This window comes from Pelobates fuscus, chromosome 3 (assembly GCF_036172605.1).
Source record: "Pelobates fuscus isolate aPelFus1 chromosome 3, aPelFus1.pri, whole genome shotgun sequence".
Classification (NCBI taxonomy): Eukaryota; Metazoa; Chordata; class Amphibia; order Anura; family Pelobatidae; genus Pelobates; species Pelobates fuscus.
Window position 1 is genome coordinate 266,564,933 of NC_086319.1, and position 25,618 is coordinate 266,590,550.

The following is a 25,618-nucleotide window of genomic DNA, read 5'->3' on the forward strand; positions in this document are numbered from 1 at the left end:
TTTGTGGAGTCTAACCGGTACCATATACCAAATATCAATTTTTTTAATACGAGCAATGACGATTTGAAAAAAAAAAAGTGAAATCTCTGTCTTGCGGTCTAAGTGTCTGCCAAGTATCAAAGTTTTAATTTCCCTAGAGTGGATTGAAATGCTCAAGCCAGACCTTAACTACAGGGTTTTGAAGCCTGTCTATGGGTCCAAGTCTATCCAAATCAGGATCAACTACACAGTTAAAATCCCCTAGGGCTATAAATGTTAACTGAATCAAGTTCTGGATCTGATCTAAAACCCTGTTTACAAAATGAATTTGTTTCTTATTAGGGCCATATAAATTCAATATAGAAAACAGGTTGTCATTCAGTCTAAAACCCTCAAAAACTAATTTCCCCGCTTTGTCGCTTAACTTAGAAATGCACTCATATTTAATCTCCTTTGAAAAGAAAATAATCACCCCCCCCCCTCTGTTTCTTATCATCCATAGATAAAAGCACCTTCATTGGATAATTTCCAAAACTGAAACAAGGGCATCAGCTGATTTCCAGTGTGTCTCCTGGATTGCAGTTATATCAACCAGGGTTAATTGCTTTTGTGGACTGTTAAATCCCTGAACATTCAGGGTAAAAAAATTGAGATAACCCATAACACTCTATATCCCACTGAGTCAACATATACTGCATTCTCCAACACACTATTTCTCACATATACTGCATTCTCACATATGCTGCATTCTCACATACTTTCTTTCCATATCCCTACTGATAAGACCGACAAAAATCTAAAATTTTGAGGTCGCATTAAACCCACCCATTGACACCAAACAGCACATATAACATAAGACCTGATCATGCAAGCAGCCCCTGGATCCAAATCTAGTATAAGGACCCCTGACCCACAGATGCATGCAATCTGCATCCTTAATTTCCATAATGAGAGATCATAATGGGTGTTATTGATCCTAGATACTTGAAGTGGGGGATCCTTTCAAAGTCATGAATCATAGGGAGGGAAATGGAGGAATGTTCCATTTTAACACCAGACTTTATTCAATTTTATTTTCCTAACCATTCACCATACATTTAACCATAATTTAGTAGTGATTCACACCAATATCCAGGCTTAACCTTATTGTCCCATTTAATCATAATAAAAACTAGATGAAGTAGTAGATCCAATATCTATATTATCCCTTAATCTAACTTCCTTTGATGATCCAATTTTGAAATAATTCTCATGGTGAAGTGACTCTCCTCATTATCAAGGCATAGCCTTATTACACTCTCCTTGTGTTCTGAATAGACCAAACACTTATGTATCAGTCATATCCTTTAAATATCTGCATCATTGTGTGTGTCTATCCATTAACTATTGTGTGTCTTTAAAATTACACGAGCACACTCTTTTCCTTTGTGACTAACTTGTGCCTAATTTAATATTCCTTGTGTTAAGTGAACTTATGTTCCACTGCGTTGCGTTATTAGACCTAAATTTGAATTCCACTGAGCAAGAGAAGAAAAAAAAAAAAAAAAGACCAACCTCCCTAACCATCCTTGCATATTGCAAGGACCCTGCCAGTACCCCCTTACTTGACTAATATTAATATTGATTTTGATAGTTGGCATTTCTGCTCTCTTGCTTATTTTAAATGCTTAGACATCCAATCTTTAGCCTCTTCTTAATAATTTATAATGTGCGTTCTATTGCTGAATCTGACAAAAAAATTTAGGGGGACCCTCAGTTATATCTGATCTGCTTTTCCCTTAGAGTTTCAGTAAAAAAACAACAACAAAAGACCTTCTTTTAGCTCGTCATAGCCGACAAATCCTGAAAAAAATGTAAGTTTCGAAATCTATCTTCACATGCGGCAAAAACTTTAATCGCCTTTTCTATTTTTTGTATGACAAAGTAAGAGGAGATCCTTGCAATTAGATCTCTGGGAAGATCATCCCCTATATTGGTTGGCTTAAAGGTTCTATGTGCCCATTCAATAATTGCCTCATCCTAAGCTTCTGAAATCCCCATAGCTTTAAATAACTCAAGGAGAAAACGTCTCAGTTCTATTTGTTTGATTTTTTCGGATACACCTCTTATACGAATATTTTTTCTGTGTGCTCTATCTTCACTATCTGTAATTTTAAACTCTAGGGATTCAACTTTCCCCTTTAAATCTTGTATCTGACTATTAGCTGCTTTTTAATTCAAACTCAAGATATTCCACTTTTTCCTCATTTGCTTTTGTTCTTCCCCCAAGAGACGCCAACCTTTCATTGAATTCGTCAAAATGGTGGTCCAGTATTTATGAATTGGCTCAAGTGGGATTCTAGACAGAACTGGAGATATTCCTGAGTCAATTGAGTACCTCTCTCCAGTTCCCCCCTCTGCTTGTGCAAATATGACCTCAGATTCTCCATCACTCAGGGGGTCATTTCCGGTGCAGGGGGTTTACTTATGTTCTTGTGTTTCTTATAAGTTTCAGGGGAAAATATTGAAGCTATTTTCTTCTCTTTATCTTTGCCATAATCAGAATCTCTTTTTTTTTTTAGGCAATTTTTGCATCCTTTACCTCTCTTGCTTCCCTTGCCTCTTGACTCCTCTTAGTGGCCATTATTTCAATAAAGCCTTATGCAGTAAGTAGTATTCTTTTAGGGCGTGTCCACTGAGATACTTTGTAATTACTTCTGGTATTAACAGGATGTAACTAGCTTTTTAAGCCCAGGAGTATCGGGGAAGGATCACTGTGAAGAAATGACTATATTATTCGGTCTTTTGTTGCATAAGTTCTTGTTTTTTATGTATTTTTCATTCGGCAGATGGGACTGCCGAACAGAGACCACCCCTGGCTCACTTAACTTCAAAGCCGGCATCACTTTCACCCTCTATGTGTGCGGTCAGCGTTCGTACTGCCGAACGCCACGTGGCAGAGAAAACCGCGGCCATCTTTTTTTTCGCCAAACAAAGGCAGCGGGACTTGGTCGTCGAGTGTCTGGAACTAAAATCGGACACTCGACTTCCCAAACACCGGTCTCAATCATACGAACGCTGGAACTAGTGATACCGATTAGCTAGGAGAGCGCTATTCGGTACAAATATGCACACGAATGAGGGGAACAATCGCTGCTAGGAGCCAGGGGAATTCATTCGGTACTTTTATGCATTTTTTCCCTTTTTCTGAAGTGACCGGCAAAACCACACGAACCTCTGGAACTATTTTGGGCAGTCCGCCCACAGTGAACCGGTCACACAGGACTTCCATACTTTTTGCGAACCCCTGAACCGATCCGGGTGAAATTTGGATATGTTGGTCACCCGGATCGGGGCTATCAGGGGATATAGTATTTGTGGGGATACCCCAGGTATAAAGGGGTGTTCCAGAAATTGGGGAAAATAGTGAATTTTCAGCCTGGAGATAATTAGGTTGTTACTATATCAGACCTGATTATCTCCAGGACTAGGGGAGGGAACTGCCTGTTTGTATTGGGTGTGTTTTATATTTTTACTGTTCGGGATTGGATAAATGTTACTCCTCCCTGTGGGATGTCCCCTTGCATGGGGACCTGCATAAAAAGCCATGTGTGTGAATAAACGTTAGTTCTACTTGTATCCTGAACCTGGACTCTGACTGTTATTTGGAATTCGTATGCTGTAACAAGGGAATTATCTTATGCAGCTGTTTTATTCCGTATGGATTTCGGTTCCTGTAACTATCGAAGCAAGCTCGCACTACCTTAGACTCTGACCTTTCGGGAGGAAACTACCGAACGCGGTTTGTCTAAACTTGGTTTCCTTACAACTGGTGGCAAGCGGAGGGATTCGAATCCCGAATGGACGTTACAAACCAAGCAAGGGAATGAATGGCTCAGCAGTACCAGCTACTTAAAAGAACCACACTAAAGGATTTACTGGAAGCTCGAGGCAGAGTGGCAAGTAACAAGACAAAAGCCACGTTAATTGCGGAATTAATACAGAGCGATAATACCAGTAATACAGAGATGGATCAAGAGGAAGAAACCGTGATGCAAAAGGACATCCGATGGATGGTCAGTCTATTGGGACCCAACCCAACTACAGAGGCGCTTTTGCAGGTCATGGCACAAGCCAGACAAGCGCAAAAAGAGCGAGAGGACCGGGACAGGCCGGCACAAGGAGATTTACTGCAGTCCCCGGGAAGTACTGGGGAGATACCAAAGAAGGTAAATTATGCAGCCTTTAAATCGTTTAATGACAATGAGATGGAAATTGACAGTTACTTGCAAGACTTTGAACGTCAATGTGCACTGGAGGGATTAGACTCCACGAAATGGGCTGCAGTCATTAGCAGTAAATTGTCAGGTAGAGCAGCCGAGGCGCTGCGAGCAGTACCTGAGGGGGACATACATAATTATGAAAAAGTAAAAGACATTTTGTTGGCCAGATATGCTGTAACTCCGGAGGCATACCGAAAAAAATTTAGAGAGCTGAGGAAGACTGGGAGAGATTCCCATACGGAATGGGCGTTTCGGCTACAACGGGCGGCCCGCAATTGGATGAAGGGCTGCCAAGCAACCACTCTGGAGGATGCTTTGCAACTAATGTTACTGGAGCAATTTTTTAATCACTCTGCAGAGGACATAAAAGACTGGGTTAAAGATAGAAAACCAAAAACTGTGGAGGAAGCCGCTAGGCTAGCGGATGAGTATCAGGATAATAGGAGGAAGGAGCAAGGGGTGAGCAGACCACCTTTTAAGCCTAACTACCAGGCTCCAACAACCCCTACCCCTCCTAGACCCTCCATGAGTAACCCTTCACCGAACCCAGCAAACACACCACGTCCCCCTGCAGTGTGCCATTATTGCAAGCAACCAGGGCATTATAAGAATCAGTGCCCTCGCTTAAACCGGGGAAGCTGGGAAAGGCAACCCCCACAACAACCCAGGGCAGCTGCTCATTGTGTGCAACAGGAAGGCACAACCGGTGTTCCTAACCAAGAAGAACAGTGGAGTGTGTTACACGAGGTCAACCCAGTTCAAGCTGGGGGTGACAACCGGGACCACCACCGCCAATGGATTACCGTAGATGGCGTGGGGGCCCGGGCTCTGAGAGACTCTGGGGCTACTTTGACTGTAGTGCAACCTCACACGATCAGAGCGCAAGCTCGCACCGGACGCACAGTCGCTGTGAGGGTGGCTGGGGGCGCTATCCACAAACTGCCCACCGCTAATATCCTTGTTGATTGGGGTTCCGGGTCCAAACAGCTGGAGGTGGGGATTATGCAAGAACTACCCGCCGAAGTTTTATTGGGAAATGATGTAGGGTGCTTGACCTCCCAACTGGCCCGAGACCCACCTGCCGAGGCATACCCAGTTACCACCCGAGCTCAAGCCAGACTGGAAGCTCCGCTGCACTCTGAGGAAAACCAGGTAAGAGTCGAAATACCCCCCTTACCCGATCCTCCCTTTCCTTTCTGGGATACCCCCCAGGGGTTTGAACAAGAGCAGCGTACCGACCCCACATTAGAGGGTTATAGGAAGGCCGCGGCCGTTACCCCAGGGAACAACCCGCACGAAAAGTTTGAGTGGTATAAGGGATTGCTGTATAGAGTGACCGAGGGGGTGGGACAGGGGGCCACCCAGGTCATCAAAAGACAGTTAATTGTACCCCGTAAATTCCGGGCTGAGTTGTTAAAACTCAGTCATGACATTCCCCTAGCAGGACATTTAGGGGTCAAAAAGACAAGAGACAGGTTAACCCAAACCTTCTTCTGGCCCAGGGTCACCCAGGACCTCAAGTATTACTGCAGGACGTGCGACGTCTGCCAAAGGGTAGGAAAAAGGGGAGACCTTCGGAAGGCCAAACTTCACCCATTGCCCATTATAGAACAGCCCTTTCACCGAGTAGCGGTAGATTTAATAGGACCCCTCAGCCGACCCAGCCAGTCGGGCAAAAAGTTCATATTAACCGTGGTCGACTACGCCACTAGATACCCGGAGGCAGTCGCCCTCACCAATATAGAGGCAGAGACCGTGGCCGAAGCCCTTATTCAGATATTCACCCGAGTAGGTTTCCCACAAGAGATCCTATCCGATCGGGGAACTCAGTTCACGGCTACCCTGACACAACAATTGTGGCAGAGCTGTGGAGTGAAACCCCTGTTCAGCGCCCCGTACCATCCCCAGACTAACGGGCTCTGTGAACGTTTCAATGGCACTCTAAAACAGATGCTAAAAACCTTTACGGAGTCCCACAAGAACTGGGAAAAATTCCTCCCCCACCTTCTGTTTGCCTACCGTGAGGTGCCCCAGGCCTCCACTGGGTTTTCCCCCTTCGAACTCCTGTACGGGAGAAAAGTTCGGGGCCCACTGGAACTCGTACGGGAGCACTGGGAGGGCAATACAGACGAGGGGGGAGTCCCTATCGTCCAGTATGTCCTGGAGTTCCGGGACCGTCTGCGGGCGCTCACCGCATCGGTTCGGGAGAACCTGCAGACGGCCCAGGAGGACCAGAGGAAATGGTACGATAGGGGAGCCCAAGATAGAGTACTAGACTTAGGGCAGAAGGTGTTAGCTTTGAGGCCAGTTAAAAAGGATAAGCTCCAAGCCGCATGGCAGGGACCATTTAAGGTAGTCGAACGGGTTAGCGAGACCACCTACATCGTGAGCAAATGCTCAGATGAAAGGCTGACCAAAGCCTTCCATGTGAATATGCTCAAACCATACTTTGAGAGAACAGAGGATGTGGGCGCCGTGTGTGCGCCCGCCACAGAAGATAGTGAGGGACTACCCCTCCCCGATTTACTAGACACCGCTCCCTGTACTATTGACCAAGTAAGCTTGGGTCAAAATTTAAACCCCCTAGAGAAAGGTGAGGCCACGCAACTGCTGCAGAGATACCAAGAGATGTTTTCAGCCACCCCAGGCTATACCTCCGCTGCGGTACACCGCGTGGAAACCCAGGGAGAGACGCCACTGCGGCAACAACCATATCGGATCCCGGAAGCAGTGCGTGAGAGTATGCTCACCGAGTTAAGGGATATGTTACAGTTAGGGGTAATAGAACCCTCGCAAAGTCCTTGGGCCTCCCCGGTAGTACTAGTACCGAAGCGCGACGGCACCACGCGCTTCTGTGTAGACTATCGGAGGCTTAACGATCGTACCATAACAGACGCCTACCCCATGCCCAGAATAGATGAGCTCTTAGACCGTATGGCGGGGGGGAACTACTTGACTACCCTGGACCTGTGCAAAGGTTATTGGCAGATCCCCTTGGAGCCTGCGGCCATCCCCAAGTCGGCATTCGTCACCCCTTTCGGGCTATACCAATTCAAGGTTATGCCCTTTGGGATGAAGAATGCCCCGGCTACCTTTCAGAGGATGGCCGATAGGCTCCTGGAGGGGTTTCAGGACTTCGCATGCGCGTATCTAGACGATATTGCCGTCTACAGCCGCACATGGGGAGACCACCTGGGCCATGTGTCCAGGGTACTCCAACGAATCCACCTCGCAGGGCTCACGTTAAAACCCGACAAATGTCACGTAGGTCTGGCCGAGGTACAGTATCTCGGCCACAGGGTGGGCTCCGGTAGACAGCGTCCAGAGCCAGCTAAGGTAGAGGCCATAGCGAACTGGCCCCAACCTCGGACCAAAACCCAGGTACTAGCTTTCTTAGGGACGGCCGGTTATTATAGAAAGTTTGTCCCAGAGTACAGCGCCCTGGCCAAACCCCTCACCGACCTTACCAAAAAGGCCCTCCCCAAACAGGTTTCCTGGACCCCAGAGTGCACGGACGCTTTCCAGAAGCTTAAAGCGGCATTGAGTGAGGCTCCTGTGTTGGCAGCACCCGACTACACTAAACAATTTCTTGTACACACAGATGCCTCCATGTTCGGACTGGGAGCCGTGCTAAGCCAAGTGGGCACAGACGGCATGGAACACCCGGTGGCATACCTCAGCCGTAAACTGTTACCCCGAGAAGTCAGCTATGCCACCGTAGAAAAAGAATGCTTGGCCCTCGTGTGGGCACTCAAGAAGCTACAGCCCTATTTGTATGGGCGGGCATTTACCCTTATGACGGACCACAACCCCCTGGTATGGCTTAACCGGGTAGCTGGAGACAATCCCAGGCTATTACGGTGGAGCCTAGCCCTTCAACCTTATAATTTCACTATGCAGTACCGGCCCGGAAAACAAAATGGTAATGCGGATGGCCTGTCACGCCAGACCGAACTGGACTCCTAAACCGCTACTTTTCTCGGACATCCCCAAGCCAACCCGACAGGGTCTAGGCGGGTATGCCGACCTATGGACTTATAGGGGAGCAGTGTGAAGAAATGACTATATTATTCGGTCTTTTGTTGCATAAGTTCTTGTTTTTTATGTATTTTTCATTCGGCAGATGGGACTGCCGAACAGAGACCACCCCTGGCTCACTTAACTTCAAAGCCGGCATCACTTTCACCCTCTATGTGTGCGGTCAGCGTTCGTACTGCCGAACGCCACGTGGCAGAGAAAACCGCGGCCATCTTTTTTTTCGCCAAACAAAGGCAGCGGGACTTGGTCGTCGAGTGTCTGGAACTAAAATCGGACACTCGACTTCCCAAACACCGGTCTCAATCATACGAACGCTGGAACTAGTGATACCGATTAGCTAGGAGAGCGCTATTCGGTACAAATATGCACACGAATGAGGGGAACAATCGCTGCTAGGAGCCAGGGGAATTCATTCGGTACTTTTATGCATTTTTTCCCTTTTTCTGAAGTGACCGGCAAAACCACACGAACCTCTGGAACTATTTTGGGCAGTCCGCCCACAGTGAACCGGTCACACAGGACTTCCATACTTTTTGCGAACCCCTGAACCGATCCGGGTGAAATTTGGATATGTTGGTCACCCGGATCGGGGCTATCAGGGGATATAGTATTTGTGGGGATACCCCAGGTATAAAGGGGTGTTCCAGAAATTGGGGAAAATAGTGAATTTTCAGCCTGGAGATAATTAGGTTGTTACTATATCAGACCTGATTATCTCCAGGACTAGGGGAGGGAACTGCCTGTTTGTATTGGGTGTGTTTTATATTTTTACTGTTCGGGATTGGATAAATGTTACTCCTCCCTGTGGGATGTCCCCTTGCATGGGGACCTGCATAAAAAGCCATGTGTGTGAATAAACGTTAGTTCTACTTGTATCCTGAACCTGGACTCTGACTGTTATTTGGAATTCGTATGCTGTAACAAGGGAATTATCTTATGCAGCTGTTTTATTCCGTATGGATTTCGGTTCCTGTAACTATCGAAGCAAGCTCGCACTACCTTAGACTCTGACCTTTCGGGAGGAAACTACCGAACGCGGTTTGTCTAAACTTGGTTTCCTTACAATCACCAATTACAGTTACAGTAAGGTCTATTGTGACCAAATAGATTAGATTTATAAATGCGTCTTTGTTAAATAGTGCCTTTACAGCTCCTTTGTTTGTTTGTTTAAGCAGGAGAATATATATTAAAAAAAACGTACAAAATTAAACTCAACTCCCAGTCATCTTAAAATTGTATATAAAAAAAAATTCTCATGCCAAAAAGGGAGAGAGACAAGCTGCATATGACCTTATCTTGAGGTAGTAAATAGAAGGCAGTCAGGGCTTCTTTTAGGGGAGCATGTGCACTCCTCTATTATGGCCAGAATCCTCACTGCCTCTTGTCTGGGAAAAAAGCTGTGAAGGTTGCGAGCTGGGTAGATCAACTCTACCGCCTTTAGCCGTATTACACAAAGCCGGGTAGCTCGACTCGATCACACTGGAGCCATCTTACACACTGAGAACAGTGAATGCCGACATCACTCCTTACATCCGCGTCTCTCCGACGCTCCGCCCACTCCACCCACTCAGGGTTGTCACGTCATGACGTCCGCCTCTTGAGTTTAGTTTTGTTCCACTGAGCTAAACAACCAGGAGTCAACAGGACCAGATGTTTGGTTGACAGTCAGGGGTTAATGCAGGTTAATATACAGTTGCAAGAAAAAGTATGTGAACCCTTTGGAATGATATGGATTTCTGCACAAATTGGTCATAAAATGTGATCTCATCATCATCTAAGTCACAACAATAGTCTGCTTAAACTAATAACACACAAAGAATGAAAAGTTGCCATGTTTTTATTGAACACTCCATGTAAACATTCACAGTGCAGGTGGAAAAAATATGTGAACCCCTAGACTAATGACATCTCCAAGAACTAATTGGAGTGAGATGTCAGCCAACTGGAGTCCAATCAATGAGATGAGATTGGAGGTGTTGGTTACAGCTGCCCTGCCCTATAAAAAACACACACCAGTTCTGCGTTTGCTTTTCACAAGAAGCATTGCCTGATGTGAATGATGCCTCGCACAAAAGAGCTCTCAGAAAACCTACAATTAAGAATTGTTGACTTGCATAAAGATGGAAAGGGTTATAAAAGTATCTCCAAAAGCCTTGCTGTTCATCAGTCCACGGTAAGACAAATTGCCTATAAATGGAGAAAGTTCAGCACTGCTGCTACTCTCCCTAGGAGTGGCTGTCCTGTAAAGATGACTGCAAGAGCACAGCACAGACTGCTCAATGAGGTGAAGAAGAATACTTGAGTGTCAGCTAAAGACTTACAAAAGTCACTGGCAAATGCTAACATCCCTGTTAGCGAATCTACAATACGTAAAACACTAAACAAGAATTGATTTCATGGGAGGATACCACAGAGGAAGCCACTGCTGTCCAAACAAAACATTGCTGCACGTTTACAGTTTGCACAAGAGCACCTGGATGTTCCACAGCAGTACTGGTAAAATATTCTGTGGACAGATGAAACCAAAGTTGAGTTGTTTGGAATAAACACACAACACTATGTGTGGCGAGCACACCAACATCAAAACCTCATCCCAACTGTGAAGTATGGTGGTGGGGGCATCATGGTTTTGGGCTGCTTTGCTGCGTCAGGGCCTGGACGGATTGCTATCATCGAAGGAAAAATGAATTCCCAAGTTTATCAAGACATTTTTCAGGAAAACTTAAGGCCATCTGTCTACCAGCTGAAGCTCAACAGAAGATAGGTGTTGCAACAGGACAATGACCCAATGCATAGAAGTAAATCAACAACAGAATGGCTTAAACAGAAGAAAATATGCCTTCTGAAGTGGCCCAGTCAGAGTCCTGACCTCAACCAGATTGAGATGCTGTGGCATGACCATAAGAAAGCGATTCACACCAGACATCCCAAGAATATTACTCCTGACCGTTGTGCACGTCTGATCTGCAACTACAGGAAACGTTTGGTTGAAGTTATTGCTGACAAAGGAGGTTCAACCAGTTATTAAATCCAAGGGTTCACATACTTTTTCCACCTGCACTGTGAATGTTTACATGGTGTGTTCAATAAAAAACATGGCAATATTTCATTCTTTGTGTGTTATTAGTTTAAGCAGACTGTGATTGTCAATTGTTGTGACTTAGATAATGATCAGATCACATTTTATGACCAATTTGTGCTGAAATCCATATCATTCCAAAGGGTTCACATACTTTTTCTTGCAACTGTATAAAAGTAGCATTTTCGATGGAAATCTGCATTCTTTGAAAAATGAAAAAAACAACACACACTCTTGACATATAAAGAACTTCAGCAGGCTTAATTGCTTTAGATGTCTTGAGTGTCCTTTTGAACAGCATAATAACTCAAATATAAAGGGCTTTTAAATTCTGTCCAGTGCAAAAAAGGTGCTATGGTGGACCAAGATATTTTGTTTCAAACCTAAAGGAGATACATCCCACCAGGTACAGATTAATAAATCACAGCAACACTGCATTGAGAAAGTAATTTTGCAAATATCTGTATTAGGGAAATTGGTCTTTATTTTATTGAGAAGGTCAGATGGCTTACCCTCTTGAGAAGGGCAATGTGAGTAAAATGGGAGTCTTCATTAAAAGGGGTACAAGATGGATTGAAATAATGTTACAATTGAAAAATATGGCTAAAAAGGCAAGCTTCTGAATATAATTCCAATTACAATGATTTATATAGCATCAACATATCCCACAGAGCTGTACAATAGATAAACCAAGACAACTAAATCTAACAAAGCATGTTAGACATATGAGGAAAATAAGTGCAGAGGGCACTGCAGAAAAAAACTTACAATCTAAGAAATAAATTGGCAAAAGACACCTCCTTCTCCATAGCTGGAGCCAAAAGGGACTCAATGTGGGAGTCATATAGTTCTGTTAATGGAAGCTGAGCTACAACATAATGTAAACTATTATTATTATTATTATTGCTTTTTATATAGCGCCAACAGATTCCGTAGCGCTTTATCTATTAAAGTTTCATCAGCAGAGAGTGGGGCAGGAGAATTGTTATAAATGTTGAATTAAACTAAGTAAAGATATATCTAATACACACAGAAGAAGTAATGAGACTACCTGCTGAGTCACTGATAAAAGCTATACTAGGGAAGAGAGATGACTGCGGAGGCATAGGGCAAATAGCGTATACATTTTATTAAAATGTTTTAAAAAAAAACATTGCATTGTCTGCAACATAGACTTATAATTACCATCCATTAATAGGGCCTGAAAGTCCTGTTGGGTGTGGAGAAGGTCAATAAAAGTATTCAAAGGGGGATTAGATTTATGGGATTGAAGGAGATAATGCTTGCTAATTTCTGCTTCTTACAGTGAGGGGCATGTTTAATAAAGGAACCCCACAAACTGCCTTACTATGCATGAGAACTGCCTCGTTATGCAGTAAAATATCAAGTTAATTAACCACAAAATTGTGATAATGTCATTAAGTGTAGGTTCATCAAGTTCTGGATTATGTTAGAGTGTGACATTCTTCATCCAAAACCATGGCCTGATATTGGCAGAGGTGCAGAACTCAAAAGTAATATCTGCATGGTCTAACAAGGAAATAGATCCAATGTCAACACAAACAACAACAGAATCACAATAATGTGGGGAGATGAAAAAGGTGTGTATTTTTAAATAGGACAGATGTGGAGGGGGTGGGGTGGGAGGGGGACAAGAGTAATCCCTGACTGTGAGGTGCTGAGCTCTCCAAATGTCTAATAATTTATTTGCTAAACAAATTAGGCAAATCGTTTATTTTTACTTTTTAGGTCAACTAAATAAGGGTCTTGGAATGTATCAGAGTGATCCACTGCAGAGCAGAGTACACCATTAAAGTCTCCACCTAATGTAATCAAACCTTCCACAAATACATCAAGAGTATCTAAAAGAGAGGCCTAGAATGTTTTGCTAAAGTAGTAGAAGCATAAACACAACCTAATATATAACATTTAGGAGTAATCTTACCTTGAAGCCATCTCTTTTATGCACAAGGATAGATACACTTGCCCAGGGGCGTACCTAGAGCATTTGGCACCCGGGGCGGATCCTCCTTATGGCAACCCCCCCCCCCCCCCCCCTTAAAATGTAAAAAAACACCCAATTTTTTTTTTACAATGAATGTAGCACTGAGCAGTGTTTGTGCATCTAAATGTAAATGTAAATGTAAGCATGGGTTTTTGTATGGAAAATGTGTGAGTGAATGTAGGGGTGTGTAGTGTTGGCGTTTGAATGCAGGCATGCATTTGTGTGTAATGTTGGCAGTATAGGGCAGTGGTGTGGTTATATCAAAAACATGGTGATATTTTAAAGGTGTGTTTGTAGTGTTGTTTGAATGCAGTGGTGTGCTTTTGTGTAGTGTTGGCAAAATGCTAAGATGTATGCACATATACACATACACAGATATATACACACAATCAGACAACACATTTGCATATAATTCATACTAGCCACCCAGATTTCCTGTTCTGCGCTGGCTGACACCTCTAAACTTCGATCTTTGTTTAGCAGATAACTCCTCTATTTGATATCCCTATGTGAGATTGCCATATTTAGATCTAAAGAGCACCCTAATTTAGCATATTTAAATATGGAAATCTCACATAAGAGCATACATTTAGGAAAATATCTACTAAACTGCTAAAAGATCAAAATGTAAAAGCCTTTTACTTAATTTTAATCTTTCAGTTGTTTAGTAGATAACTCCCGTATTTGTTATCCTTATGTGGGATTGACATATTTAAGGACACCAAATAAGGGAGCTATCTACTAAACACATACACATTTATATACACACAGACTTGTACATCTGTGGTTGTGTGTGTATATAAATACACACACAATCCCAGACATACACCTAATCACAGACACACAATCACAATAAACACACACTTAACGACAGAGATACACACACAAAAATCACATTCTTACACACATTTAGTAATTAAGATGTCCACCCAGCTTCCCTACCTTGCTCTTGGATCTTCCCCATGGTGATTAACGGTTGCTGCTGGGCGCTCTTCCTGCACATCTCACTTGTGCTCCCAGTAGTGATGACGATGCCATCTTATCCCAGCTGCCGGTTCACTGCAGGGCGCGCACTAACCTCACTGCCTCCCAGAATATATCTGTCCTTGTCCCTTGTGTAAAAAAAATGTGTTTGTGACAGCGTATGTATGTGCATTGTGTGTGACTGCATATGTAATTTGTGAATGTGAGCCTGTGTGTAATGTGTCTATGTGACAGTAGGGGAACAGTTGTATGTGCCTGGGTGGGTCGGAGTAGATTGGGGTCTGGGACTTCGTGTGTGATATTGCATGGGGGAATAGGGCAGGGAGGGTATAATGGCACGGAGGGTGGGGTTATAATGGCAGGGGGATTATAGGGCAGGGGGGTATAGTAGTACCTTACCATTTAGGAGGGTGCAGGATCAGCAGGGTCTGTTTCACCATTTGGTGGCTGCTCTGGGGTTATAATGGCAGTGAGGTGGGGTATAGGGCAGGAGGGGTTGGAGTATAATGGCAGGGGGGTTATAATGGCAGTGAGGTGGGAGTATAGGGCAGGCGGTGTGGGGGTAAAGGGGTGGGAGTATAATGGCGGGGGGGTATAGGGAGGGGGGTGTTATAATGGCAGGGAGGTGGGGGTATAGGGCAGGGGGATTATTATGGCAGGGGGGATTATAATGGCAGGGAGGGTGGGGGTATAATGGCCGTGTGGGGTATAGGGCGGTGGTATAGGGCAGGGGGGGTGGTGATATAATGTCAGGGGGGTATAGGGCGGGGGTGATATAATGGCAGGGGGGTATAGGGCAGGGAGGGTGGTGGTATAATGGCAGGGGGGTATAGGGCAGGGAGGGTGGTGGTATAATGGCAGGGGGGTACAGGGCAGGGAGGGTCGTGGTATAATGGCAGGGGGGTACAGGGCAGGGAGGGTGGCGGTATAATGGCAGGGGGGTACAGGGCAGGGGGGGTGGTGATATAATGGCAGGGGGGGTGATATAATGGCAGGGGGTATAGGGCAGTGGGGGTGATATAATGGCAGGGGGTACAGGGCAGGGAGGGGGGTTATAATGGCAGGGGGTGGTGATATAATGGCAGGGGGGTACAGGGCAGGGAGGGGGGTTATAATGGCAGGGGGTGGTGATATAATGGCAGGGGGTACAGGGCAGGGAGGGGGGTTATAATGGCAGGGGGTGGTGATATAATGGCAGGGGGGGTGATATAATGGCAGGGGGGGTGATATAATGGCAGGGGGGGTGATATAATGGCAGGGGGGTGATATAATGGCAGGGGGGGTGATATAATGGCAGGGGGTGATTTAATGGCAGGGGGTGATTTAATGGCAGGGGGGGTGATTTAATGGCAGGGGGGGTGATTTAATGGCAGGGGGTGATTTAATGGCAGGGGGGGTATAGGGCAGGGGTGGGGGTGATTTAATGGCAGGGGGGTTATAATGGCAATGGGGTATAGGGCAGGGGGGGTATAATAGTTACTTACCATTTAGAAGGGTGCATGGGCAGCAGCTCCTTCCCAGGCAGGCAGCAGGTGCAGGGGATCTGTACAGAGTGACCGCGGGGGAGAAACCTGGGTCTGCTCCCCCTGCTGGTACACTCCGAAATAGCCTCCCTGCAGCTCAGTGTGAGTCAGAACACAGGCTGGGAATCCCCTCCTTGTGCTCTTACTCACTGACTGAGCGCCGGTCTGCTGGAGCTGCGGGAGAGCAGGAGGTACAGAACCTGGCACCCCCCTGCTGAGTGGCACCCGGGGCGGACCGCCCCCCCCGCCCCCCCCTTAGTACGCCACTGCACTTGCCCTAACTCTGCAACCTCACTTGTTCAAATGTTCAAGAACTGCTGAACGCTGTTGGAGAAAGTCTCACGCTGCACCTGACTTCCTGCACTCTAAATTTATGCTGTGCTCCTACACTCTAGCTTTACACTCTGCCAAACTAAATGACTTCAATACCCTCATAACCACACTCTCCCGTGAACTAAAATTACTATTTCACACTGCTAATGCTCTCCTTCAGCCTGTTGCTCCCCCTCCTCCTATCACCCTGTCCGCCTCAAACTTTGCAACTCACTTCACTGAGAAGATTTCTACAATCAGGAAAGAGACCTCTAACCTCTCTCCCTCCCCTTCCAATACATCACCCAACCCCACTCCCTCCGCTGTTCTATGCTCATTCGCACCTACTACAACAGAAGAGGTTTCTGCTCTGCTCCGGTTCTCCCGCCCCACCACCTGTTCCCTTGATCCTATTCCCTCATATCTCATCCGCACTCTGTCTCCCTCTCTTGCTCTTCCTCTCACTAAAAATTTCAATCTCTCCCTTTCCTCTGGCACATTTCATTCACCCTTCAAGCATGCAACTATAATGCCGATTCTGAAAAAGCCCAACCTTGACCCCAACTCCCCATTCAACTACCGCCCTATATTGCTACTGCCATTTGCCTCCAAGATTCTTGAGAGAGTTGTGCATGCGAGATTGACAGACTTCCTCAAATCCAACTCTCTGCTTGACCCGCTTCAGTCTGGATTCCACGCTCGTCACTCTGTTGAAACAGCTGTGACCAAAGTATCCAACGATTTAATCGCTGCTAAAACTCGCGGCCATTACTCTATCCTAATTTTCCTTGAACAGCTTCTTCTCATTCTTTGTAATCTCGGTCTACGGGATACTGCTCTCTTGGTGCTTCTCCTACCTCTACCAGTGCTTCTTTCTCTGGCTCTGCCTCTTCTCCCCAACCCCTCTCTGTTGGAGTTCCTCAAGGTTCTGTCCTTGGTCTCCTACTCTATCTATACTGCCTCCCTTGGTAAACTCATCAGCTCCTCTGGCTTCTATTATCATTTATATGCAGATGACACACAAATCTACCTGTCCTCTCTTGATCTCTCTCCACCCATCTTGACTCGTGTCTCTGACTGCCTCTCTGCGATTTTCAATTGGATGGCGGCTCACTTTCTTAAACTCAACCTGTCCAAAACCGAACTCCTGGTCTTTCCTCACTCAAGTGTTGCTACTCCCGTGTCTGTCTCCCTTCAAGTCAACGGTGCCACCATCATCTCTACCTCTCAGGCTTGCTGCCTTGGTGTTCTCTTTGACTCCAACCTTACCCCTCATGTCCAGTTGATCGCCAAATCCTGCCGCAACACCAGATGCTGCTACGGTGCTGGTCCATGATGTTGCTCTCTCGCCTGGACTACTGCAATCTCCTTCTCAGTGGTCTTACTTGTTCCCAGATTACCGCTGCAATCTATAATGAATGCGGTGGCCAGGCTAATTTTCCTGTCCACCCGTACCTGCCACCCCTCTGTCAGTCCCTACATTGGCTTCCAGTTAGATATAGGGCTCAATTTAAGATTCCGGTGCTTGCTTACAAGTCCTTACATAATTCTGCTCCAACCTACCTATCCTCCCTAATACACAAATATGTCCCGTCGAGGCCCCTGCGCTTTGCCGAAGACCTACGCCTATTCTCTGTCCATACTCCAACATCTGATGCTTGCCTCCAAGACTTCTCCAGGGCTGAACCTTTTCTGTGGAACTCCCTTCCCTTCTCCTTTAGTCTATATATGAAACACATAGAAGTATGAACCCAACCCCTATGGGGATCCCATAAACTATGTAAGACATCATAGAGCAAACAGTTGAAACCAGTACCGCTGAAACATAGGAAACCCTTACATCCCTAGAAACCTCCCACTGTCCGCTAGAGCCCCGTTAACTCCTGTGTCCCTTCCCTATAATTCACAGTCACATAAAAGTTACAGGGCCTTGCCTCCACTGGAGGGAGTGACAGACCCTAATCTGAGCCCATCATTCATAATGGATGGAGCACAATGGCACTTGATACAAAAAAAAAAAAATTGTGAGTGCATGAGAAGAAAAAAAAAGTATATATTTTTTTCTTTTTTTTGTTATATATACAAACCCCCTCACAACAAACCCTGCAGCCCTCCCCTTGTGCAGACAATACATCATACAAAAGTAATATGTCATGAGCTTCATACGTCCTGCCCGATTGCAAGATAAGTGATTGAATAAGGCGAGGCATGTACTACTTCCCATTCGGTCTAATTGTCAGATTCTAGGCCATTAGTTGGATCACACAAAAAATTGCTTCCCAGCCCATATTCACCTCTTGCAGGCCAGTATAGGCTCTTCATTAGAATAACCCAAGTGTGTATAATGGAGCACTCAGCGTAAAGGTAGGGATCACATCTACCTTCCCCCATGGCCAAGTCCTGTCACATGGATTCAGGGCTTTAGGGCCAAGGCATTGATAAAATGTAAACAGGTACATTCCTTTATTCCTTTAAGTTGTCATATTCCTATCAATGCCGTAGTCATGTGCCTGAGCTCCCTATGTGCTTCTAGGGTTATTGTGGAGGGGTCACTGAAGATGGCAAAATCTCCAGGAGATATGCTTGTTAATCGAGTTTTGTCTTTTTGTAAGTAGGTGATATCAAAGCATAACAAAGTCCAAATTCCATCTGCCACCCTCTCAACCTATCCCCCTGTCTCCCTAACTCTGCGTGACACCTATGAGTACAACACATCCTATATCCTCCCCCACCTAGTGCAGGTGGTAAGCAATAGAGAGAAAAAAAATCCTATACATACAACATAGTCATTTAAACAAGTCCAAGGAGGGTGGAGTAGTATTGAGTGGTACTGAGGGCTTCATTTATTGTTCAGATGCCTTGTATGCGCCAAGGAATCTGCTGGGGTCTCTGCTCCAAAGGTTTCGGTACCCAGCTGTGGGAATTTCTATTGGCGGTAACTCCAGTCTCTGTAGGAAGCAGGGGATCTCTCAGAAATAACCCACTTATTGCAAAGTCTAACTTTAATGCTGAAGGGGAATCCCCATTATATTTCAAAGAAACATATTTCATCAAGTCATCATCATGTCTTAACCCCTTAAGGACACATGACAGACATGTCTGACATGTCATGATTCCCTTTTATTCCAGAAGTTTGGTCCTGAAGGGGTTAAACTGCTCTTGTTTCCAATAAATCTCAGTGAAATTACCTTGAACATTAATATTAACATGTAATAACTTTTTTCATGGCATTCAATATATCTTTGTTTCTTAAGCTATAGATTAGTGGGTTTAACATTGGGACAAGAGCCACATATACCATGGAGATCACTTTGTCCAGCTCTTGAGAGTTTTCTGTCTGTGGCTTCATGTATTGACTAAGAGAGGACAAGCAAAATAGCAGCACTGTGGCAATGTGCGATGAACACCGGGAGAAAGCATTGAGTCTTCCCGCTGATGTACACATCTTTAAAATAGCAGATATAATATATACATAGGAAATCAAAATCAGTGAAAATGGGAGAAACCCTATAAGTAGTCCTTCAATAAATATTATTGATTCAATGTTTGTTGTGTCACTGCATGAGAGATTCAGCATGACTTTCATATCACAGTAAAAATGATTGATGTTTTTTTTTCTGCAGAAGGGTAATTCAGATACTTTTAAAGCATACATCAAAGAGTTCAAGATACCAATAAGCCATGACACGATGGCTAATATGGCACACTTAGTCTTGCTCATGATGAGAGAATAATGCAGAGGCATACAGATAGCCACATAGCGGTCATATGCCATCGAAGTAAGCAGGAAAAATTCTGTTTCAATACAAAATATAAATAAAAACATCTGAGTGATGCACGCTCTAAAAGAAATACTGGTATCACCTGTTTTTGATATGGTCAACAACTTTGGCAAAATGGCTGACACGTACATAATGTCTTGGATTGAGAGGTTGCATAAAAAAAAGTACATTGGAGTGTGGAGCTTGGACTCTAGACATATGAGCACAGTGATGATTATGTTTCCAACTAAGGTTAGCATGTAAAACAAAAGCACCACTACAAAAAGTGCAACTTGAATTTTTGCATATCTGGAAAAAGCCAGAAGATGGAAATCATCCGCCGGTGTGCTGTTGTTGTTTGTTTTGTTCATGGTTCAAAAATGTGTTATTTATGTTACCTATATTTCTACACAAGTGTGTAGGGCCCTTTTAATGAGCATATTAGAAAATTAGATGATTTTGCAAGAAAATGCGTATCTGATATGTAAAAGTCAGATTTAAAATGTATTTTATGCATACTAAGTCGGCAATCCATAAGAATAATAAAGAAAGAGATGCTTATTTCCAAAAACCAAAATTAGGTTGCTGAATGCCGTGATTCAGAGATGGCAAGTATTCTTGTGGAAGTAATGTATATATTTCATACTTGCATGTTGCTGGACAAAAGTCCTAGAAAACAAACTCGTTTAACACAATTGGTTTGTCAAGAGTCATACAAAAGATCACCAGCCACATCTGCCGTTAGGATAGTTGAAAAGCACTGTTGTGAATAAAATTAATTTTATAGTGAGAATCAGCCATACTCAATAAAAATGTAATATCTTCTTGTTCAGTATTAGTTACAGTATAGGTGAGGGAGAAAAGATGAAGGAGTGTTATACAAAATATGATACGAAATACAAAGTGGAATAATAGGGAAATTACTGTAGTGATGGACAGATAAGTGAGGTAAGGGATAGCAAGGATCATGGGAGAAAGCAAGGAGGTTGAGGCAGGGACAAGGAATGACGCTGATTCCGAAAATTATAAAATGTGATAAGATATTTTTTAACTTAATTGCTGACTAAAAGAAAACTATATTTGACAATCCAGAGAAAGATATAAGACAAAACCTACAAATGAAATATTGTTTATAATTCAGTTTCACTCCAACCAAAAACGTGGGATTATTAGTTCTTAAAGTGATGCTGAGACCAAAATCAAAACGTGTCCACCCAAGGGGTACAAATCTAAAAATAATACTAGTGCATAGAGCAGGCATAGGCAACCTTCAGTACTCCACATGTTTTGGACTACACCTCCCATGATGCTTTGCCAGCATTACATAGAACATAGAAACATAGAATGTGACGGCACATAAGAACCTTTCGGCACATCTAGTCTGCCCAGTTTTCTAGAGCATTATGGGTGTAAGAGCATTATGGGATATGTAGTCCAAAGCATCTGGAGTGCGGAAGGTTGCCTATCCCTGGCCTAGAGTAAAGAACCAAAACTGGTCCCGACTGGTCTCTTCAAATGTATATAATAATCAATATTAACCTAAAGAAATAGTTTACTTTCAACAGCACAAAGAGAAAAAAAACATAATATAACAGCTTATCTCTGATCATTCCTGGAAAAGCAATTCAGACCAACCTAAAATGTGATGAAAATTGGCAAATCAATGTACTGTAACATATATACATAATATAAATATGATACATATATTTTGCAGTACACTGCTAGGTACCTTTATGCGCCATTTGGTTCACAGACCAAGTGAGAAGAAGTAACCAATTGAAGTAAAAAAAAGAAGAGCAGTAAAAAAAAAATCTATATTTATATAGTTGTAAAATATAGACTATATAAATGTAGATTTGTTTCTTGTTCCTACTTTTTGATTGGTGAATAAAACTAACATGCATTGTCTATCAAGTAACCATCAATCATCTTCTTTCCCATTAATCATCTTTTAATTTGGCATCATGGATGAAACTCTGGGGGGAAAGGAACAGTGGGACAGGGGAGGGGGGAAGAACACTATGGGATGGGGGGGGGAAGAACAATATGGGACAGGTGAGGGGGGGAAGAACACTATGGGACAGGGGAAAAGAACATTATGGGCCAGGGGAGGGGGGGAAAGAACACTATGGGACAGGGGATGGGGGAAAAGAACACTGGGACAGGAGAGGGGAGAAAAGAACACTATGGGACTGGGGAGGAGGGGGGGAAAGAACACTAAAAAAGAGGGAGGGGAGAGGAACACTAGAGGGTGGAGAGAGGAACATTAAGTGGGGGGGACCACTAAAAGAGAAGGGAGAAGAGAAGTTTTTCATATTAGATTGATTAAATCCATTAAAAAGTCTAACAAGAAAAAAAAACTTTTTTAAAATCATTTGGGAGAAAAAGCGGTTTTCGGTTTCAGTTTTGGTTTTCGGCCAAGGGCATCCTGAACTTTAAATTTTGGCCCAGAATTTTCATTTCGGTGCAACCCTAGGTTTAGCCATTATACGCTTAGTTTGTTTTATGAGTCATCCATATTGCATTTCCTAATTATCGAATTTGGACGAATTGCTGATCAACGAAAAGGTGGATAAATTGCAATTAATTTGAAACTGAATGCAAAAGTCTACTGAAAACTAGATTGAAAATGTCAGGCTAAAAGCCAAGCTGTATCTATAGCCAAATGTAGTCAATTTAGCCATTCTTGGCTACATTTTGTAGTCTGCTACAATGTGTTGCTTAATGACAAGATCTTAAAATGTTAAAGGGACATTCCAGGCACCCAGACCACTTCTGCTCATTGGAGTGGTCTGGGTGCCAACTCCCACTACTCCTAACCCTGCAAGTGTAATTATTGCAGTTTTTTATAAACTGCAATTATTATCTTGCAGGGTAAACTCCACCTCTAGTGGCTGTCTAATAGACAGCCACTAGAGGTCACTTCCTGATTTGTAGCAAGGATTTTCCTTGCTAGAGCGTCGCTGGACGTCCTCACGCTGTGTGAGGACCTCCAGCGTCGCTCAAATCCCCATAGGAAAGCATTGAAATTCGTTTTCAATGCTTTCCTATGGGGAGCGCTAATGCGCATGCGCGGCATTGCCTCGCATACGCATTAGGTCTCCTCGGCCGGTGGGCGGGATCAGTCTCGCCCACCGACCGACGGAATCACAGGGAGGAGCGTCACGGAGGAGGAGGCAGCGACGAGGGACATCGCCGCTGCCTCAGGTAAGTGACTGAAGGGGTTTTCACCCCTTCAGTTACTGGGGATTGGTGGGTGGGAGGGAGAGGGACCCTCCAGTGCCAGGAAAAAGGGGCACTCTGAGCGCTATAGCCACTCCAGCTTGCGATAGTGGTTATGAAGACAAGAGCTTCCTGGTGCTGTCTCACAGCAAAGAGTGAAACAGTGTTTTGAATCATTTTACACTTACATAGGTCACTTGGGCACCCAGAGTCTTTTTGTTCTTCTGTAAGTTCTTATTCCAACAGCAATGGCAACAGCAATGTTGTCTAGCTTTTGTACATTATTCATTGGTTGAAAATGTACATGCATGCTATACCAAATCCCTAGGTCCACTTACATAACAGTAGTTTGGTTGTCTATTAATTTGAAACTGAATGCAAAAGTCTACTGAAAACTAGATTGAAAATGTCAGGCTAAAAGCCAAGCTGTATCTATAGCCAAATGTAGTCAATTTAGCCATTCTTGGCTACATTTTGCAGTCTGCTACAATGTGTTGCTTAATGACAAGATCTTAAAATGTTAAAGGGACATTCCAGGCACCCAGACCACTTCTGCTCATTGGAGTGGTCTGGGTGCCAACTCCCACTACTCCTAACCCTGCAAGTGTAATTATTGCAGTTTTTTTATAAACTGCAATTATTATCTTGCAGGGTAAACTCCACCTCTAGTGGCTGTCTAATAGACAGCCACTAGAGGTCACTTCCTGATTTGTAGCAAGGATTTTCCTTGCTAGAGCGTCGCTGGACGTCCTCACGCTGTGTGAGGACCTCCAGCGTCGCTCAAATCCCCATAGGAAAGCATTGAAATTCGTTTTCAATGCTTTCCTATGGGGAGCGCTAATGCGCATGCGCGGCATTGCCTCGCATACGCATTAGGTCTCCTCGGCCGGTGGGCGGGATCAGTCTCGCCCACCGACCAACGGAATCACAGGGAGGAGCGTCACGGAGGAGGAGGCAGCGACGAGGGACATCGCCGCTGCCTCAGGTAAGTGACTGAAGGGGTTTTCACCCCTTCAGTTACTGGGGATTGGTGGGTGGGAGGGAGAGGGACCCTCCAGTGCCAGGAAAAAGGGGCACTCTGAGCGCTATAGCCACTCCAGCTTGCGATAGTGGTTATGAAGACAAGAGCTTCCTGGTGCTGTCTCACAGCAAAGAGTGAAACAGTGTTTTGAATCATTTTACACTTACATAGGTCACTTGGGCACCCAGAGTCTTTTTGTTCTTCTGTAAGTTCTTATTCCAACAGCAATGGCAACAGCAATGTTGTCTAGCTTTTGTACATTATTCATTGGTTGAAAATGTACATGCATGCTATACCAAATCCCTAGGTCCACTTACATAACAGTAGTTTGGTTGTCTATATTATATATAAAGAATACTACAACAATCACTACCACTGAAACATACTGAGAGTTTGAAATCAAATCAACAACACTATTTTGCCATTTTGATCTTTGGATTAGACATTAAAAATGTATTTAATTAAAAATGTTGTGGTAATAAAATATCTTATAATATATATTGCAGATTGACTGGATTATTTACTAAAGTGAGAATTCTAGATTAATCAAAATAGATTTTTTAAAATTTAGGGTAAAATAGCCAAAATGGAACAATTATCTGCTATATTTTCAAACTTTCCTAATACCTTCTTACATCTTTGATTATAATTGTAGAATAGTTTTACTTTCTGTCTAACTTTATTATGTATTAAAACAATGTATTCATGGCATTCAGATTACCAGATAAGGATAGAAGAAGACTTTAGAGTTAACAGGGATACTGCTTTCTTTAAGATAAAAAAAGGTATTTGGAACCAAAAGATTTTAAAGGAATATTGCAAAAAGTAATGACCAAGGGATGTCTTTAAATAGTTAAATATTAATTATGAAATATTATATATGATAGCAACTTAAAGGGATTCAACAAACCTATTTTCCTGGCACTAGAGGATCCTGGAGTGCCCCCTTCCTCCCGCCCCCATCCCACGTTGCTGAAGTGGTTAATACCACTTCAGACACTTACCAATATGTCCCTCGGTGCTGGGTCAGGCTCCGCTGGCGTGGGAGACCTAATGCACATGTGCGGCAATGGCCGTGCGTGCTTTACACCTCCCCATATGAAAGCATTATTCAATGCTTTCCTATGGGGATTCAGGCAACCCTGGAGGTCCTCATGCATAGCGTGAGGATGTCCAGCGCCGTTTAGACGACCAAAAGTCGTCTAAGTTGCTGGAAGTCCCTCTAGTGGCTGTCTGGTAGACAGCCACTAGAGGCGGACTTAACTCTGCAAGATAAATATTGCAGTTTATAAAAACTGCAATAATTGTAGATTATACTAGCTTTAGTGTAACTATAATCTTAATTTTATTAATGACAGGAGGCGAATATTTGCTTAAGTCTCTCTTTACTAGAACTCCACAGCAGCACATAAACATAGAGATAAAAACACCA

At 44.0% G+C, this 25,618-nt stretch overlaps 1 protein-coding gene across 1 annotated transcript; it reads right to left on the bottom strand.

Annotated features, from left to right (window-relative positions):
- Window positions 1–19,384: 19,384 nt before the first annotated feature.
- On the bottom strand, window positions 19,385–20,314 carry LOC134601752 (olfactory receptor 5B12-like). The gene has a single exon (XM_063446252.1). It carries the CDS (start codon window positions 20,312–20,314, stop codon window positions 19,385–19,387), a length of 930 nt encoding a protein of 309 aa, XP_063302322.1.
- Window positions 20,315–25,618: the final 5,304 nt, after the last annotated feature.